Genomic DNA, 21,082 nt, shown 5'->3' with positions numbered 1-21,082 from the left:
ACCTGTTTCTGGGCAGGTTCCTTCCTTGCTCCCAGTTGCAATATATGTCAGTTTGTTTATGCAGGGTCTGCAAGCCAAACTTTAAGCCTAATTTGTACCAGTTGGAAATTGGGTGGTTTTGTTTGCCTAATTTAAAATGATGGTCCATGAGCATCACTTAGAGGAGCTCGGGGTTTATATAGGGTTCTCTGTGGAGCACTTGAGGGGCAAGAACTAATTTAGAAAATGTGTTGATCTACTACTCTCCTGAATGTACAATAACTGTGACATTTGATTTTTAAAGAATTGGTATGAAATAGGATTATAGATTAGTTTGCATTCTAACTAGCAAAAAAATACATTTTAAAGCTCATTTTCACTTTTGTAAATTAACAGATAAAATAATTTACCCTAGGAGAGCTTTTGGTTGCATCAATTGAATATCAGGTCAGTTGGAGATATCGCTTTGGTGCTGATTTCCCATGCAATATGAGACATGATCTGAACCCAGGCCCGCTTTCTTCCACTTCTTTCATATTGGCAACGCTCTCTCTAGCTGCATGTGATTTCTTTATCTTCAAATTTCAAAGTATTCAAATGTAGTTACCCTTTTACAAATAACAAATGAACTATTTATTATGGTCCTGTATAAAACTGCTTTCTTATGTAAAGAGTAGCATTTTAGTTTGATCTCATGTCTTCTGTGGCCATCATGCTCTCTCTGCTTTCTCTCAGGGGTCATCACTGCTGCAGACGTTCTTGACAGAGAGACCACAGGTTCATACTGGCTGACAGTGTACGCCACGGACCGGGGCGTGGTTCCTCTTTATTCCACCATCGAGGTCTACATTGAAGTTGAAGATGTGAATGACAATGCCCCACTGACCTCAGAACCTATTTATTATCCTACTATCATGGAAAACTCTCCCAAGGATGTATCTGTCATTCAAATTCAAGCTGAAGATCCTGACCCCAGTTCCAATGAAAAACTCACATACAGGATCACAAGTGGGAATCCTCAGAATTTCTTTGTCATCAACATCAAAACAGGTAAGGGAATGCTCAGTTGACCTATTTAAATCAACAGTTCAGCTTTTTAGTTTATCTGCCTTACCTCTGTTCTATTAGTTTATTGTGTAGAAAGACGGATCTTTATTTTGGGGGAAGTTTTTTTTAAAGCTGAGAGTTTCTCTTGTCTGGTAGATTTCAGCTTGCCTTCACTGAAGTAAAGTAATCTAATAGGAATCAAAGCTTCACACAAAGCCTTAGATTTGTTTTACTTGTAATAATAGAATGTGCTTCCTGAACAACTCAGTTTGCCTTCTGCCCTTTCTCTTTCTTGGGACAGAGCCCATGACCCATGCTGGGTGACAGTGTCAGCTAACTTTGCAGGCTTTTATCTCCAGGAACCTCTCCTTGCTTGGCCTTACTCCAGCTTGCTGTAATGGCCAACAGCCTTAACTCAAAATGCAGATGGTTTATGACTCTTGAACTACCCATCTATGAGATGTGGTGTTTAACTTTTCAAATTTTGGCAGTGACACCATCTGTAGGTAAAATATGAAACAAAAATAAATTGCTGACTCTTCCTCAGCAGTCTTAAAGATTATAATGAAAGCTTACTTTGCTGAAAAAGAATCAAAGGCTTGTAGGTGAGTGAGAAACAAGTGTGATGTTTGGTTGATCCAGTCATGAGACAAGAACATGCCCTGCACAATAGCTCTCAGAGTTTTGCTGCTTTCTTTTGATTTGTGAATTTTAGATATGAACAAAAAATTAACTAATCAGCCAAAGCAATTCTGGATGGGGTCTTAGTTCATTAAAGTTTAGGATTATGTGAATTTATTTTGCCCTTAGCAAATGAGGTGATACTGGCTAAAAGATAGGCTAAGTTGATACCTGTTGGTATGAAAACACTCATCTTTCCTAATGAACTACTGATAAATTGAGAGTTATTTCTTCTGTCTTTATTTATTAGTGGAGAAGTATATATCTGTCTTAGCCTCATGATGCAAAAAATTCTCATTAATAAAAATTTGAAGAGAATAATGGAAAGTAAATATATAATATATAAATAATAAAAAATATAACATAGGGTATAATTAAAATATTGATAAATATATAATATACATACCATATAACATATATAATTATGTACAATACATAATTACATATATCTCTATATAGATATATAACATACAATTATATATATTTATACACTTTAATATAATATAAATAGTATATATTAAATATATATTTAAATTCCAGCATTTCATATATATATTTCATATATATGTATATTCTGTAAGTCTAGTGATTGGTCATTTTGTTAGCAGATTTCTGAATCTTAGTGATGTCACATCAGGATTTGACTTGTGCTTCATTATCAGATGAAGAGTGGTCTTAGCAATGTCTCACTGAGACTGTGAGGAACTAATAGGATTTAGCAAAGAGCCAGGCTCAACCTTTCTAGGAACTTCTAAGTGGGGAAACTACAGAAACCCCTCCTGTTCACTTTAGTGCTATGAGCCAGAGCTGCATGGAATGTGTAGACAGAGGAATGAATTCAAACTTTTTTTTTAATTGTGAAAATACTGTACAGAGGGGTTACAATGACATGGGAAAGATAATGAGTACATTTCTTATCAAGCATTGTAGCCTCCTCCTTTGAATTCAAACTCTTAACAGATGGAAAGTGAATGGGAATGGGGAGGGATGGAGCACAAAGGCCAAGTCCCTGGGAAAGGAGTTGAGGAGACAGTATCCTCTCTTCATGCTACACAGGCCACTTGGCCAGGTTCTGCAGCTTCTTCCTAGATTCCTAGATTCTGTTACCATTTGAATCTTTAGTGAAGGGCCTGGCACCTCTTACTTAGATAAAGGACACTAGTGGGGTCCTCTTCAATGAGTGCTTCCTTCCACTTCAGATGGACATTAATAGCTATCAAAGTTAGAAATTTGGGTTGAATGAAAAGAACTTAGATCTCACATTACAGGCAGAGAAGATATCCATTGATATAATTAAAGCTGCTTTTTATACTATTTTTAGAAGTTTGCACATGAATTTTCAGAATGCCTTGTATTATTTGGCTGACATTATATAAGAGCACTAAATTATTTCATAAGCTCTCTGTCCTTGCCATGTATTTTTCCAAAGTAATCTAATACATCTAAAAAGAAAATTTTCTAAAAGAAAATTCAACATACTTTGTAATATTCAAATATATAATGATAAAATGCTGTTTCATCTATTTTTAATAACTATAAGTTTTGTTCATAAGAGTATGAACTTAAGATAGTGCCCAAGCCATTCAGAGATCCAAAACAGCATGCGCTTAAGAGATTAACAGCACTTACATTATAACAGAAGAGTATAGAATTTGATTGTGGTGGGAGAGCTCCACTGCCGTGGCTCAGTGAGACATGGTCGGAGTGTTTCATGTGAAATGTCTACCACAGTGCCGGGCACCATGAAATTCAAAGACTTGGTGCCTTGTCTGCTGTGCATTGATTTCAGGAACATCTTTTAATTTCTTTTCATTGAATTTCAGTTTGTTTCTTAGAGAATGACAATCACTGTGCTTCCTTTTAATGCAGGAAGACTGAATGTTTTGGTATGATTTAAGGTTGTTGGAAAACCAAAGTGTTCTAAGATTATGTTATTTCTGCATCTATTGTTCCCTTCCCTTACCCCTTACCTCCCCTCTCTTTCTTTACCTTCCTCTCCCCTCCCTTCCCTTCCCTTTCTTAGTATAAGGCAATATCTACTGACTCTCATTTTAAAAAATTGGCACTTATTTTTGTCCTTGAAAGTCATTTGCAATACTAACATCAATATAACATTTTTTTCAATGATGAAGCTAAACAATATATTCAGAAAAGATACAGGCTTTGTAATTTTTTCCAGCTGAAATGTTAATCAACTCTAGTAAACTGACCCTTACTCTCTTAACTCCTTTCCCATGGTACAGTGGAAGTTTATAAAGTTTTGTTTTGTTTGGACAATATGCTATATAAAAAATACGATGATTTATAAAAACTTGGTTTGTTTCAATACTTATTATCTATACCTTATAAAAGAGAATGATATCCCTAACTCCAAAAATTAGGAGAGTCTGGTGTTGCTGTTTCATGCCTGTAATACTAGCTGCTCAGAAGGCTGAGATCAGCTCACAGCCAGTGCAGCTGATAAATCTGAGAGGCTCATCTCCAGTTACTTGTAAAAAGCCAGGAGTGGAGGTGTGGCTCAAGTGATCAATCACCAGCCTTGAGTGAAAAAGCCAAGAAAGAACGAGAGGCCGTGAGTTCAAGTTTCAGTATTGGAACTGGGTGGATTTTACTTTAAATGTTCTGTTCTCTACCCAAAAAATCATCCAAGAGTTTTTCCCCTATCATTCCTTCTATCTTTTGATTTCTTTGGCTGTAGGCATGTTTCTTGCTAAAATGTGACAATATAGCTTCTCAAAAGATCCAATATACTTAGTCTTTAAATCAATTTGAATAATAGCAGGTTGTCTTTAGGTATATATGATGTAAGAACTAAAAAGTAAATGTTAACATTAATGAGAAGGATAGCAGAGAAATTCAAGCAATAATACAGCCCAGTGATCACTTGCTAGGCTTATTAGAATGCAGAATCTTGGTGTAAAGCCTGGCAATTTGCATTTCTCACAAGTTCCCAGGTAATACTAAAAGTATTCCCAAGAGAAGTCTGCAGAGCAAGGCTGTAGACTTCCATTACCTAAGAGAAATGGACTTGAGAGGTAACCAGATGCCGAGAGATCCCTGAGGACAAGGCAGCCAGCGTTATAAATTACTCAACACTCTCACCTTATAGTGTTGTGATTTTGAAAGTTCACTATAAATTCCACCCCAGCAGATCCTCACACTTCTGCTTATACTTGCTGTTTTATAAAGTTGATAAAAATGAAAATCCTATATCTTTAATTATCCATTAACAAGAGGTCACAGAAATCCCTAAGACTTTAGGATAATAAAAATAATGGAGGTTATATAATATTTGAATAAATTTGTATTCTTTCTAATTATATAGACTTAAGCAGAATGTGTTACTAAGTAGAATCCAGATGTAAATAAATAAGCAAACATTTTTCAGTTTTATTGTATCATTATTAAAAAAAGAAGTGTTAGCCTATAAGATAGTGGTATCCAAAAATAATTTCTATTCCAAGTTAGGGAAATCCTATGCTTATGTATAGCTGTTTGATGATAAACTTCTTAGGAAATCAGAAGGAAACCTTCCTTTGTGTATAATTACAGAGATTTGTACTCACACATACACACAAATAAAAAACAAGGTGAGAATCAACAGTAGAAATAATAGTAGTTTTTCTTTAGAGAAAACCCTGGAAATCTCTTACTCAAGTTCTTTTCTGGGCATGTGACCCTGGACGGAGGGGTACAGTGAGTAGAAACGGCTGCTGGATGATGAGTTGATATTCATAAGTACCCAGCACAAAGCAGATAATGTGGTGGATGAGTATGTATGAAACTGTAAATCACCCTGGCTCTGTCTTTCAGCCATGAAAGGAGGCCTTGTCCTTTCGAACATTAAATTGTGTTCATTTAATCCAACAAGTTCAGTAGAACAAATGGAGCTCATGCAGATTTATCACAGGGGGTTATTTAAATTCAGCAGTGACCTTTGAATCTATGTGAATTTGTTCCCAATGAACAAGGACAAAGAATCTTCTCTGCACTGTCTCACCACTGCGTGGAAGGGGGCGGGGTCTGAGGGTGCAGAGTGCTGCATCAGGCCTGGCCATGCACAAGAAGGAAAAGTGCCTTCCTTCAGGAGCTCTGTTTCAACCTTCAGTGACTTTGCTTTGTTGGGAGGCTTGTTGTTAATTACTGATATTTAAATACCAATTCAGAGTTTCTCAGCCCTAATACTATTGACTTTTGGGTCAGATAACTCAGATAACTTTGTTGTGGGAAGTGGTATTACGCATTTTAATAGCTATAGCAACATCCTGAGCTCCTACCATGTAGCAAGCTTCATACTTCTCCCCTGAGTTGACACAATGGAAGTATCTCCGGTCATTGTCAAATATCTCCTAGGTGGAAAATTACCCTCTGAGAACATTGAATTAATGTGGAAGACTTCACAGGACCTGATTTCACACAGTCCTATGCAAAGCATCCTGTACAAAATAAATGACAACCTAAGGAAGTGTGTTGCTATTAATAAATTTTGGGGGGAAAGGTATTTGTATTACATATGTTTATGCATATGGATTATTAATAATTATGCATATGGATTATTGATAATAAAATGAAAAATGATTAAAAACAAAATAAATCAAAAGCTCCCATTCACTACCTTCTAACTCCAGGTTCCTTATATTTTAAAGACTTTAAAAACAATGAAATCAAACATACTAGGAAAAACAAAAAAGAAGCAAATAACAAAATTTCAGAGATAATAAATGCATGTGAAGTTCTCTTTTCTCAACTATTATTTGAAGGGGATTTGGCTGGCAACAAAATTCTCATCAGAAACTGTTTTGAGCAGCTTTCTCAAAACAGCATGAAGAGATTACTCTGAGAGTTTTAGAATCTATTTCTTTGAAATATTTAATCAGCTCCAAATCCTGTCCTTGCTTAGTGTCAGCCTTTGGTAAATAAATATGTGAGTTGCTTCATTCTGGGAATGGAAGAGGCTGGAAAGGGGTGGATGACCACTCAGGCCTCAGGTAGGGCTCTGGAGGTGTATGTTTTCAGCACAGCTTTTGCAGGTCTTTGACATCCATAGGAAGTTTTAGTGCACATTTACCAACCCCTACACACTAACTAGTAAATTCATGGGAGCTTAATGTCCTGATCACCCAATGGATATATCATATAAATGACTGCAGACTTAAGCTGAATGGGAAAAGTGAGTTTACGAAATAATTAGAACTCCAAATAAATTCAAGGACATTCTGAAGGGCAGGATGCTAGTGAAATAATGGCATATGTTTCATTCCATCTACAAGAAACAGATTTGTATCTTTGAGTTAATAGGACTGTTCCTTGGAAAGGGATGGTTAGGTAATTTTTTGTATAAAATTGAATTTGAGGAAAAAATAAGGAACTCTGGCTGCGATGCTGGTGGCTCATGCCTGTAATCTTAGCTACTCATGAGGCTGAGAACTGAGGATCATGGTTTGAAGCCAGTCTGGGCAGAAAACTCCATGAGACTCTTATCCCTAATAAACTCAAAGAAGGAGGAGGAGGAGAAGGAGAAGATGGAAGAGGAGGAGGAGGAGGAGGAGGAGGAGGAGAAGGAGGAGGAGGAGGAGGAGGAGGAGGAAGAACAAGAACAAGAACAAGAACAAGAACAAGAAGTAGTCAGAATTGGTGCTGTGGCTCAGGTGGTAGAGCACTTACCTTGAGGAAAAGAAACTTAGGGACAATTCCCAGGCCCAGAGTTCAAGCCCCATGACAGGTAAAAATGAATAAATAAAAATCAATCAATCAATCAATAAGAAAATAAAGGAATTCTGGTGAAGGGAAGAGAAGACAGCATGGGTAAAGTTCAAATAATACTAGCAAGACAGAGAATAAAAGCCTGTCTGGGAAGCTTCATTTGTAGGTGACTCTGCTTCTCTGCACTTGTTGGATCTGCAGTGTGCTGCTCATCCCCAGGGCGAGTAGTGTTCCATCTTCCGTATGTCCTCAGCCTCCTGACCCATACAAGAGATATAGCAAAAGGGCTGATTTTTCCCAAAGAGCATCCTGCCCCTCAGGCTCAGCTGCAGGGAGCTGCTGTTGGAAATCACTGAGAATAATCTGGGAGGGTGATAGAGTCACGCACATAAAGCAAATGACAGAGCTGTATTTATTTATTAAAAAAAGGAGATTGATTAAGGCCATAAATTTATCTTTTATTTCTTTTATCTGGGCATTATTTCCCCAGCAGTAATTTATGGCTTGAGCTTATTGCTGTCTTCTGTTCTGAGAGAAGCAGGGAATTTTAATTGGAACCACTGCCCATCGCTCTCTCTTCCTGGATACCATTGCCAGGGAGACTCCTGGCTGGGAACATTCCTGAGCATTCTGTCCTTCCTCCCTCAGGATGAAGGGAAGGTAAAAAGTAGGAGCTTTAGCCCAGGGCATATAACTTCCTGATGACCTAATCACAGGGGTGTAAGAAATCAAAGCTCTAGGCACCTACTTACTGGCTTGCCCCAAGTCATCTAGCTGATCAGCACTAGAGAACATTCCAGTTTAATGTATTTCTTATGAGAGCTTAAGTTCTGAGTTTAAGCATTCCATCATAGCTTTAGAAAGCTGGTTTTCGGTCTGTATCTTTGGTTGTCCCTGTGACCTTGTTGAGTTTAGTCATATATAAGGAGAGTGGTAGCTAAAAGGGACAGGAGTTAGTTAGATTGTTTCAAGATTTTGGAACATTGTCTATGATGACCATCATTGTCGCGTGCGAGGCTGTTCACCTCGGCTCACGTGGTCATGTGAAAGTTATTGGTGGTCACATTTAGTTGCTTTACAAATAAGATCTCATCAGAGTCTTGTTCACTTTGGCATTTGTGAGACTTTCAAAGCCAATTCTCTGGAGGCATTTTATTAAACAGCGCTGGGATATGCTACCTGGACAGTTGCTACAGGATGAAGCGAGTTTCATCCTTGACCTTCAGAATTGAAAGATCAGCTTTAGGATTGTTTCTGCTTTATATTCCGGGCTTGTCCTTTTCTGTCATCTTTGAATCACTTTATTCTTTGCTCCTTGACATTGTTATAAAAACTGTGTTTTAAAAAATCTATAAATTGTATTCACATTGAAGCAGATTGCCCTAAAGAGCATAAGGAACTTGAACAATAAAACCACAAAGCAGCATGTGGTGAGTTATTGATAGCACTGACATTCCTTTGCAGAAAATTGATAAGTTTTGTTCTACTTTGCTATTCATAGTTATAGTTTGGCTTCATGATAATCCTGGGCAAAGAGCATTGTCGCAGAGAGAAACCAAGGAGAAGAGCCTAGATGCTAAGGTCAAATGTCGATATTAAAATCCCAGTTCTGACAATCTTTAGTCATGTGATACTTGTTTATTTTCCTTGATAAAAATGTGAATAATTATAGTAACTAATAAACTAGATCACTATTAAGATTAAATAAGTTAGTATAAAGTACTTTAAAGAACATTTGACAAGTGAAAGACTCTATTAAGCATTAATGTAAAAAAAACAAAAACCAAAAAAAGAACTCTATCCATAAGAGTTTGTTGTAACTAATTTGACATTGACATTAAACAATTAAGGCCTTTAGTAGTTGGAGTTTACAAAAGATGAATAAATAAAAGACTTAACCAACAGGTTTATTAAGTTATCCATAAGATTAATACCAATTGCCATGTTGAGTTCTATCTGTTGTTTAAGTAAGTTATGACTGACTAGTGGACTGTTGTTGGACTAAGAAAGAGCCAGGGCTCAGAATCCTAGAAACTACTCTCCATCTTAGGCATTTCTACTTCACAATAATAAAACAACATGATGCCTTAAAAAACAAAAACAGAAAAACACTAGTAGAAAAAGTTGAGGTTTCCAGATTTCAGTGGAAGTCATCCTAATTACACTTTTAACAGTAGAAAACCTCAATTCATTTCTGTAGGCCTCAGGAACCTCACCTGTAAATCACAACTGGAACAAGATTCAAGAACATCAATCCCTGACCTGTGTTGCTACTGCATTTCCTGCTTCCAGGCAGACATCATTAATGGATTGTCACAGCCTTTCATTGTCTGTCCATAGTTGGTACCCAATGGGACCTTACATTGATGGAGCTAGTGTGAGAGGTTATTTACTTGTCATTGACACCCTAAGACCATCTGTATCTGTTTGTCTGGAGACTTAAGTAATAGTGGCATTGATGGAAAGGGAGGAAGGAAACTGATGGGAAAGACAGTGTAGAAATACAGCTAATCAGGACTTGGTGACTTGGAGAAGCAGTGACCAGGAGATGCAAACACAGCCTTCAGGGCAGAAGAAAAGCCAGGCTGAAAAACTCAAAGGAGGCAGCTTCCTTAAATAACAAGGTGACATTTTTGCACCTCAGACCAGCATCCCTTTTCCTAGCACTAATCCCACTCCTTGTCTCAGCCAATTAGATTAAGGTGGACATGCAGCAGGGACCATGAATCCCCAGATTTGGTGGAATGGGAGAGTTGTAAATCCAAGCACAGCGGTGGCGCTGTGTGTGTGGAGCACTGACAGACAGACAGACAATCTCAGATTAGCCTTCTGTTGTCTAATATGGGCATTACTGAAACTCAGCTGAACTCCTAGCCTCAAATCCTCTAATATTCTCTGTAATGCTCATACATAATCTTGCCATCAAAGTTCGGAACAGGATTCTCTTTAAATAAGTCAAAGGATGTTAACACTGTTACTGTGGAAACCAAGTCAGGAGACTGGCTTTTTTATACATTGTACGTATGCATAAAAATAGCATAATGGAACAAAAGGAGAGAGGAGGGACAGAAAGCAACTGGAGGGAGGGGGGAGAAGAGATTTGATCAAAGTACCTTTATTATATGTACGATCACAAGGAAGCCTCTTTGTATAACTTAAGATATACTAATAACATACAAATAAATTATAAAGGAAATCAATTTCCTTTAAAAGAGAGAGAGAAATTAGAAAGAGTAGTTTGAATCCAGCCCAAGCATAGTAAGATAGCAATTCATCAAACAAGAAAAATGTGGTAGTTCATAGCTGTAATCCCAGCAAGGGGAAAGGCTTGGGTAGGATCATGGTCACAAGCGAACCTAGGCCAAATAAATAAGACCTGATCTGAAAAATAAAAGGCAGAAAATTTTTGACGTATGGATCAAGTGGTAGAGCACCTGCCTAGCAATTGCAAGCTTGAACTCAATCCCAGTACAAACAAAAAAATAAGATTAAAAAATTAAATGAGCTTTTCCCTAATGTCAGTTGCCACAGAGATTTTAAAGAGTAGATGATTTCATATTGGTACTTAGCAAGATCAATGAAAGGCATTTACCTGTGAGTGATGTTACTACTGGGACTTTGCATTTGGAAAAAGGATATTACCATCAGCTTTCATTTCTATTATTGAATGTTAATGACCTAAAATAAAATACCATGATCTCCAACCTGTGCTTGGATGAAGCCCCAAATCTGTTTATTAGTTGTTCTAGATGAGTATTTTCTACCTTAAATTTTAATCTCAGTGTTCCATTGGAAAATTTACAAAAAAATGAAATATATCGATATAGGTATAATCTACTTATCATTATTATATTGAACATGGGGCCTGTAAAAACTACCTGTCATCTCAGAATTTCTCTCTGTGTGACTATCTTGTGCTCTAAGGAGAGTTCCCATTGATTTCTGGTCAATCTCATCCTGTCACTAACCATATAGCAACGGAACATTTCTGAACTTGTTGTGGCCATCAGTAGGGATTCAATGGGCTAATGTGCTCCATTCAAGCCTTTGTTTAACAAATATCAACTCTTACAGTATGACTGTATGTGTTCCAACCTCTTGCCCTTCTACAGAATTTCCTCTAAGGGTTTCTTTCTTGAAAATTGATGACAAGGAATGTGACGATAATTCAGATTTATAGAAGTCTCTGTTATATTGTAAGTGTTCATTTTTTATAAGTGCCTACGACGATGCAGGTACTATTCTGGGCACAGAGAGTTCAAGAATCTTGCAGTCTAGCCTTCAGCATTATTTGTCCATCTGTTGACACTTACAGCTACGATTGCTCAAATGTAAAAGGAAAACTGCCCACGTGATCTTGGCTCATGCCTGCAATTCTTACTTAGAAAGCCAGGATCTGAGGATATCAGTTAATTGCCAGCCCAGTCAGTGAGACTCTTTATCTCACATCAACCAATAAAAAGTTAGAAATGGAATTGTGGCTGAAGTGAAAAGCCACGTAAGAGGGCAAATCCTGAGCTCAATCCCAACTACTGGCATAAAAAGAGAAAAGAGGTAGGGAGGAAGGGAGAACTTTAAGGAAATGATATTATGTGATTAATTTTTCTGAACACAGTAAGTTATTATAATATTTATTGAATTTTTAGGAAAGTAAACCATTGAGAACATGAGTGACAGGCAGAGACATCTTTGCCAGTGCAGCATTTGTTTACTATATCACCCTGGCAGACACTTCAGTTAAGCAGGACAAATCTAATTTGACCTCCCATCACTTAAGTAAAAATTACCCTTCTCTGTAAAATTTCCTGTTTCATAAAGGCATATTTTATCTTAACTATGTACATCCTAAATAGTTCATTTTTCACTTATTTAAATTGTTTTCTGTCATAGTGAGGAATGCTTTTTCTCTGAAGAAATGATGTTCATGCATTGGAAATAGGGCTGTTTATTAAAATGGCTTATTAGGATAGTAGACTTAGATGTATTTCTATGCTTTCAGTATTTAAGAATTTCTAGTACCCAAGGAAATAATTTCCAGTATGAAGCAGACTCTGATCATTGCTCTCTAAATTCTCATTTTTATGCTTATTTAAAGGTGGTTGGTAGATGTATATTTGTCTCGGTGTGTTTAGAAATTTTAGCAATGTTTTCAGTAGATTTCTTTTGAGGCTTTGCTGGATTGTAATCTAGCAAATGACTTAAATTATTGGGTACTTTCATTCTCCTCTGATTTAATAAGCTTTATGGATTTTGTATTCCATGCATAGATGATGGAAGAGCACAAAGAAATAAGAAACTCCTCAGGCCTAAAAGAGAAAACTGGCTTTGTGCCCTTGTACAGGAAAGGAAAATCCTGGATTTCAGGATGAAATCAGCTTGTTGAAGTTTTATTTTTAATTTTAGTCATACCTATTATCTACCAAGAAAAAGAAGTCATATTTAACAGAAGTTTAACCCCTTTGAATGCCAAAACAAACAAAAAGTATAATTCCGAGCCACTTTCAAAATTGCATCAAAGATACCTTTAAATTTTTCAGTATCTACTGACCATAATGATTTAAGTAGGGTTGGATAATAGCTCCTCCGTGTACATAGTCACATTCGACCCCCTGCATACAGTCTCCTCACTGAGAAGAGCTTGATGCTTGATGCCCGATTGCTCCTATCTGGGAGCTTCTCATGTTTCTGAACTAGGGGCTTTGTATTTTCATTTTATGATTGGTCCTGCACATTGTGGGTATGTGAGGAGGCACTTGTCTTGATTGTTGACAAGTGTCAGGGGATGTCCAATGGAGGGGTATCCATACCTCCAGCCTGAGCTCTGCCTGCTAATACCCATTTCTGTTCTCAGCAAGTCTCCTGCTTCCAGTGCTCTGCCTTCTAATTTTCTGCTTCTCCTCTGCTGAGATATCACATAAACAAGGTATTAGAATAATAAGTAGGCTGGGGACCACTGGGCTCTGGAAGGGCAACCTTGAAGACTCCTTGAAGACTCCTCCTACAGCCTTTGGCTGCCACTCTTTCAGTGCTACAGGTCAGTGGTCATTCCTTGCAACACTTCATTTTGGGATCAGGGGCTGTTTTTTGTTCCCCCTGGACTGATTTAAGCTGTCTCTGTAGAAAGTGACACCATCATTTCTAACTCATTTCCATTAAAAGAAAATTGTCATAAACCACCTACTTCAAAAGCCCTTTTTTGGGGGGAAGGGGAATCCTAGAAAGAAAGAAAGAAAGAAAGAAGGTGAGATTTCTTGTAATGAGACTCCTCCTGCTGCCTAAATCATATAAACTACACAGGTTTCACTGTTAACTCTGATAAAACCTACTACATAATCTACCAGATAATCGATTATATAATTTCCGAGTTTTTTAATTGTGTGTGGGGCTTTAAAGGGATGGGAAGGAGAAACAAAGGAGGAGGCTACAATGCTTGATAAGAAATGTACTCATTATCTTGCCCATGTAATTGTAACCCCTCTGTACAGTATTTTCACAAAAAAAAAAAAAAAAAAAGAACCACAGTGCACTTGCATGGCACCCTCTTATCCTAAAGCATCGTCACCTTTTTTTGACATGTGTCACCATGATCAAGCTCTCCATACAATTACAGACACCATTTCATTTTCATTGTATTCATAGATGTTCATCAGCTGTCTCTTATGTGTTCATATTGATTTCTAGCTTTCTTCTGGTGCTTTGTTTGTTTCCCCCATCCAAATTGCCACAAAAGGAAACAAAAGATAATGTAGATTTTGTTGTTATAGTTTAGGCTATTCATATTAGAGGAAATGTGCTGGTATTTGACTTACAAAGACAATATTCTTCAGACTGGAGAAAGTGATTTTCTTTTTACTCAGTATTTATATATTCATGCATACATACATGCAGAAGTCTATTTATCCATCCATCTCTCCATCCATCCATCTATCCATTCTTTCTTTCAGTGTTGCTTATTGAGCACTTGCTGTGTACCTGCCACTGCAATGCATAATATAATTATTATACATCCTAGACAGGGGTTCATAGCCAGCAGATCTTCCAAACAGTATTGAAAGAAGGAAGGAAGGAATGATGCTGGTAAGACATAGCATTATCATTGCACAGGTGCTTCTGAATTCCTTTTTGTAGCAAAAAAAAAAAAAAAGGGGGCACTTATGTCTTTCTGAAATTGAATCGTGGATGAAATTCTCCTAATTGCTTTTGTTTAAATTTCCATTTGACATTTGAACCATTTTCAAAATGTCATCTCTGGATTCACTTTCCTCTGAGGGACTGGGAGAAATTTTATATTGACAAAGTGTGCAGGTCACTAGAATTCACCTAGTACTGGAAATATCCTAAGTGTTCATAAAAGAAAATTAAGAAGTCATCTGTCCCTTTTTAACTTAGTTTATCATGGGTTACTAAAGTGCTTTGGGAGTTGCCACATCAATTTTGTTCAGATTTTAACATTAACTGAAATAACTAAAGACCAGGATGGTTAAAGCAATGTCGCAGTGCCCTTCTACCTCTGTGACACTGTCATTTTCTTACCTTTGATCTTAATGTGATTTGACTCATGGGAAAATGACAAGTCATTTTTTGGTAAATACGTGTTATTTTCATAAATTTGAGATATGGGATGTGGTCTTTGCTAATAGAAATCATAGTAATTTCCATCATGATTGTTTTTTATATAATACTTTACTGTATGAGAACACTGACCTACTTTAGCATAGGCTTAGAATAACCTGAGTAAAAGATAATCTGCCTAGGGAACGTGCAGAAATTTCTCTAGAATTAATATTTTACATCTCACAACCAAGAGAAATGAACAAATGTAGATATCTTACCCACCCTGCTGAGGTCTTTCATTTTGTAGAAGGCCAACCATAGTATCTATGGTCAAAAATAAAATGGTGTGATGGCAAAAGTAGAGACAGATGTCTGCAACCTTTTTTATGAACAAACAAATGAAAACAGTAGCTTATAAGCCCTATGGGTTTAGTCTGTCATAAACTCATTGTAAAAAAAAAAAAAAAACAACTAGGGGCGTGTAGCTGAGGAGGTGGGAGGGAGGGATGGTATAGGAAAAACAAAGGAAGAGGCAACAATGCTGGATAAAATGTACTCATTACCTTGCTCATGTCACTGTAAACCCTCTGTACAGTATTTTCACAATAAAAAATCTTAATTAAAAATAAAAATCTAAATTCAATATTTTCTGGTATGAATGGACTGATGTTAGTATGGCTCTGCCTTGATTTATATATTAACTATGAATCATTTCATTTAATAACATGTATGAGAAACCCATTTCATATCAGTCGCTGTGCTAGGCCTGGGCAGCACAAAGTGCATTATACTTTTGCCTTCATGGCCAGGAAGCTGTCTGTCAGGGCACACATCCTACAAACCGTGATTCCGGTTTTGGTGTTACCGTTTTATTTTTATTTTTAATATTTATTAATTTATATTGACCTATACTGAAAGTAGCTCCATTCCTTCTATACCCTTAAGTTTTCCTCAATTATGCATTCTTTTTCAAAGCAAGCATGACTATCAGCCACATTACTGTGCAAGTGGAGCTGCTGTGTGTGTTCTCAGTTCTTCCATAGAGGAAAAGACCAACCCACGTGGTTCTGCTGAGGGCATTCAGGACCTTGCTAAACCAAAGTACTCAGCTTTCTAAAAGGAAGTTATCTCTTCAAAGCTAAGAATAGAAATCCACCTCCTTTAGCTGCTAATGAAATGCACCCAGGACAAACTGTCTTTTGTCACCTGCTTTTCTCAACTTTTTAGGTAGGAACTCAGAGCCCTGTCACCAACTAAAATTGCTCTAGGGATTGATAAAGACTCCAGGAGTTTCTATGGGGCTCCTCCTAAACCACAAGGGAAAAGTTGGCCATCTGGATCCTCAGGGAGCTCTTAGTCAAGTAATGATGGCCACTTAAATGTATGTTGGGAAAACACAAATGCTCTTCTAATATATGAGGTGCATGCATGCCAGACACTGTGCTAAGCTCTTCTCACTGACTCGTCACAACCAGGGAGGCAATGCATAGAATGTTTCCTGTTCTGGGTCTGCCAGTCCATTCTTCTGGTTTTCTTTCAATCTCCAAGGACAGTGGTCTGATTTATCCCTCTCTTCCCCTCCATGCTCCGTGACTCTACTTCCTCACTCTTCTTTGTATGTCAACCGAGCACACAGCCACTCTCTTGCCCAGGACCTTGAACCTGGTATTGAGGTAAGAGTCAGTGTAAGTTGGAGAAGGGTAGGAGAGGCAAGGTGTGCAGAGATCATAGAAGCTAAGAGGCCCCCAGGCACTTTGTCTTCCCTTGGCCTGGCTTGTTGGAGAGTTTGCCAACTGTCTGTTTACAGATAGTCCTTTCTTGTCTTCAGCACCCTATACAGTTATGTGCTCTGTTATCCACCCAAACCCAGCACCTTTGGTCTGCTCTTACACAGCAAACTGCTTTCTATCCGGATGCTGATGATAGTGGGACAAGACTGGGTATCGCCAAAATTAAGCTTTCCACCCTGCAAACAGCGCCAGCTCGACTTAGAGAAATGATCATTTTCCGATACGCGCTTGTTAGATTTTTTACCATACGTTATTTATCGTAACTTTTCCCTGTGGTTGAAGATAACAGATTTTTGCTTTGAATTTAAGAAATGCCTTCTGCTATAATGTTTTGCAACATAATGCTTCAAGTTTCTAGGGAGAATGTGCTATCTGTGATTTTTGCATGGGGAATGGTAGGAGCAGTGATGATGCCCAGCTCTGCCGGGTGAGGAGCCCTGCCCTCCCATCCCTGTCAGTGTGTTGAAGTCATGGAATGGACTTTTTTTGTCGTTGTAATTTAAATTCATAAGGAGCCTATTTGTATGGTAATCACTGCTAAGGAAAACAGTATTTCATTTCTCTCTGGGATTTGTTTTCTGACATGTTTACATTCTTTAGCACTTTCACCTGGCAACAGCCTAGCAGCCCAGGTGCCTATTCTGGTTTTGAACATGTAAAATGCTCCCCAGAAGATCAGTACCCATTGGGAAGAAGGAAGACCGCCTTAAGTCATTTCACCTGCATCCTCTGTATGCTGGTGGTTTCTATTCTTAATTGAAATTAGAGTCACCATAGATTTTCACTATTGAAAAAGAAAGATTACGCACAGACATAAATTACCTTGTCCTTCTTTTAAAGATGAAGGTTCTAACAGGAGGACATAAATGATATTCTCCCTGTGTGGTTCTATTATTCTTTTGATTGAGGTGGTATAGGGTTGTGGAAGAAGATAATTTCCATTCTGAGAGCACCATCACGAGCTCTCTTAGCTAGAGCTGTCTATCTGGCTTGCTCTGAGTGAAAGGAAGGTGGAGAGTTAGAACAACTTGTCTTCCAATTTAAGTGATTGGTGAAGGCTCTTAAGTAAGAGGATTGAGAGACTTGGTAATAGCTTCAATCACACAAGGGAAACTGATTTGTTCGCAGAACAGACTCAGATTCATTTCTGCAGAAGATCCTCTGAGATGGTGACTCGTGTCTTGGAGATCAGGGGTCTTATGCTCAGTTATCTGCCAGGAACAGAAAGGGTAACAGTATTAAGCGAGTGAAATGTGGGTGGTCAAAGAGCTCTTCCCCATAGAAAACAGGCATTGGATGCATAGCGCCAGCTGGAAACTTTATGGCAAAGCAGTGTTGGTGGCCAAATACAGTCTTACACTGGATGAAGGAGACTGTGGTTTAATCCCAAAAGATGATCGAGTCCAGCATGAGGCAGTAGAGTGACTGAATTTCTTTCTTCAAGAGTTGCTTCTAGGTACTATTTTCATGCAAAAATCCCTGGACATCCACATGGATTAAAGCAAATCTAACAGAGGCAATATTGTTGTGTCAATGAAGCCAAACAAACCTGTGGGTATAAGAGTCACAGCCCAGGATCAAAAACATAACAGAGAGAGGTTGATCACACACTATTAAATATGAAATGGTAAAAGTAATAAAATCGAGCTAACAGAGATTTTGATAAAATGTATTCCATCTTTCTTGTCACACATAATAAAACTGGAAAGACTGTATGTGAAACAGGAATTTTTGAAGTGCTCTGAAAGCCAGAATGTGGAAGAGTTGGGTGAGCATGCCCTTACCATCCTTTGCTCTTACCCAATTCTTCCCATGTCTGGCTTGGCCTCACTGAGTGTCCATGGATACCTTAGGCCACCTAAGCAAGTTCTACTCTCTCCTATACAAAGCTGCCCAAGAGCAACCATCAGCTCTCTTTGTGGAGAATGGTTCCAGTGAATACATTTGAGAAATGTTCGAAGTGATCATTTGGGCAAAGAAGCCCATCTGTTTTCTTGTATCCAGATCTTGGTCTAGATTCTAGAGTTCAGATATTAAACATGGGGCTTGTACAGGCTCCAGGTGGGCTCATCCCATGGCTTCTTATGTTGTTGTCCCTGTGGGGAGATGTATTGCCGAAAAAGGGAGGCTTTGACTGCCTTGTACAGCAAAAGCCTATGTGGCTGGAGTTTAGGGGCTGCATTGGCTGGAGTGGTTGCTTTGTTCCAGATGAGGTCTTAGGAAGATCTTGACTTATGAGACACACATTTCTGTAGAAGCATGGGCTCCTGGTCAGAAATATCAGAAATGACTCCCTGGTCCATTTTCTTATCGGGCTGGGCATGGGTTGCTGAGCTTCCATAAGCTTTGCGTTGCTCCTCAGGAAATGGGATGGAATAGATTGCATTCTATCATACCTCAGTCATGGATTTCCTCACCCAGTATGAAGTTGACACTGTTGGACAACAGGTCATCCTTTACTAGACAACACGGATTCCATGTGACTATCTCAGACACAACTGATAATTTTAGTTCCTCAGGTTACCTACAAGGACATTCTTGGATTTCCTCTTCCATTCTAGAATTATCTAACAACAAAGAAAGGAAGTTAGCAAAGAGAAGTTGCTTAACCATGAAAACGTTCATGTCCTTTTTTTAGTTTGGTGCTAATAATTTTTCAAGTTTAAGACCTTTACCATTTTCAAAGCTATGTATAATTTTTAAATTTAGTTTTTGCAAAAGGCTTAGTTCCTCGATTCTTGGCTAGGTTTCCTTGGAAACCTGCAAGCGTAAATTTCATGAATCAAATCACAAGAATTTTTTTTAAATAATGTGTTTTTTTTAGGAAGGATAGAAAGACAAGAGAATGGCAGACATTTTCCCTAAGAAGAGAAAAACCTCTTCAATATAATTTAAATCAAAACTTTTTTTTTCAATTAGAAGATTATTTGGTGTGGAATTTAGAATTTTCAGTGAGCACTTGCATGTTTATTGGCCATGTACAATGACCATTTTGAGTGTTGGCATTAAGCTTTTATTCTTCTCTTTGATAAACTTTTAATACAAGCTCACATTCTTTTTTTTTCTAGTTGTTTAAACAAGAAAGTATGGCTAGTAATTAGCCTTCCAAGATCATAATGGTGTTTTATTGGAAGGCTGTGTCATCCTGAAAGCATCATTACAGACTACTTCTTTTATGTGAAGAGTAGCTCCAAATGCCTAAAAATGTCATAGTTCTCCCTTCATCTGGAAAAAGTAATAGATATTGCTGGATATCTACTCTCAAACACCTACATTTTTCTTCTCTTAGACATTGCTTCCAGCTAACAGGGCATTTTTACTTAGGACAGGCAATGAACCAGATTTTGGAGGACAATTTGGGAATCAAATTGTTTATTTGAATATTTCAAAGCCAAAAGTTTGTTCAAAATGTTTTCTGTTTCTTTAATCGTGAAGGAGCCTTTTAGTTTTATAATGACAAAAAATAAGACTGTATTTTTCCTTCACCAGTGGGTCTCTCATTGAAGTACCTTTCCTCTCCTCAATGGATTTGTGTTCCCAAGGAAAGGAAGGGTGGAGCGTGGGGTGAATCTCTGATAATGATAAGAAATAGAGGAGACTACTATGGCTTTCACATTTAGTGATTTTTAGGATGATGGTGATGACGATAATGATAATAAACCATGCTTTGACAAATCTTTACAAGCCTATGCATCATCCATTATTTTATACTTACAGGAACATACACAAATATGTAATATTATGTGATTGCTCCTAGTTTACCATCAAAGAACTGAAGTTTAGGAATCTAACTCCTTAGAGTTACTCAAGTAGTCAGGATTAGGACTAATAGCTAGAGTGATAGATTCCTCAAGCCTCAATCCTGTGTTTTCATTATACTATAGAGAATGAGACAGATGATTTTGAATATTCTACTTAATTATTTAGTCATAAAGTATTTTACCCATCTACTGTTACTCATTTCTTTTTTAATTTTTATAATTTTATTTTTCCAGACATCACAGAGGTTTATTTATAATATGCTATAATATAAGGATATACAATAAATCAAATGGGCCCAGAGTATAGTCAACATTACTGTTACTTCATTTCATTTCAACAAGAGAAGCATATTCTAGTTAGCTGCATTTTAGTGACAAAACCACTAAAGCTCACAGAGTTTCAGGAGTGATCCAAAGGCTTGGGAGTAATCACAGCTCGGACATATCTGGAGCTTCTGTCATGCTACCTTACCTTTTGACCAGAAAAGGAGAAACCTGCAACAATTAAACACCTACCTTTCATTTTAAATCACCTCATTGGGTATTTAGATGATGATACTAAAGCAG

At 37.6% G+C, this 21,082-nt stretch overlaps 1 protein-coding gene across 6 annotated transcripts in view; it reads left to right on the top strand.

Annotated features, from left to right (window-relative positions):
* Positions 1-21,082, top strand: part of Fat3 (FAT atypical cadherin 3) — a 694,044-nt gene that overhangs the window by 320,726 nt on the left and 352,236 nt on the right. For all 6 annotated transcript variants that reach the window (XM_069989544.1, XM_069989542.1, XM_069989543.1 and 3 more), the window contains exon 3: positions 715-1,029. In XM_069989544.1, the coding sequence (XP_069845645.1) occupies positions 715-1,029 (315 nt within the window). The remainder of the gene's footprint in view (positions 1-714; positions 1,030-21,082) is intronic.

Source organism: Dipodomys merriami, unplaced genomic scaffold (assembly GCF_024711535.1).
Source record: "Dipodomys merriami isolate MVZ:Mamm:240054 unplaced genomic scaffold, mDipMer1.0.p SCAF_38, whole genome shotgun sequence".
In the NCBI taxonomy this organism is placed as follows: Eukaryota; Metazoa; Chordata; class Mammalia; order Rodentia; family Heteromyidae; genus Dipodomys; species Dipodomys merriami.
Note: the sequence above shows the minus strand (reverse complement) of the source record. Positions and strands in the feature narration are given on the sequence as shown.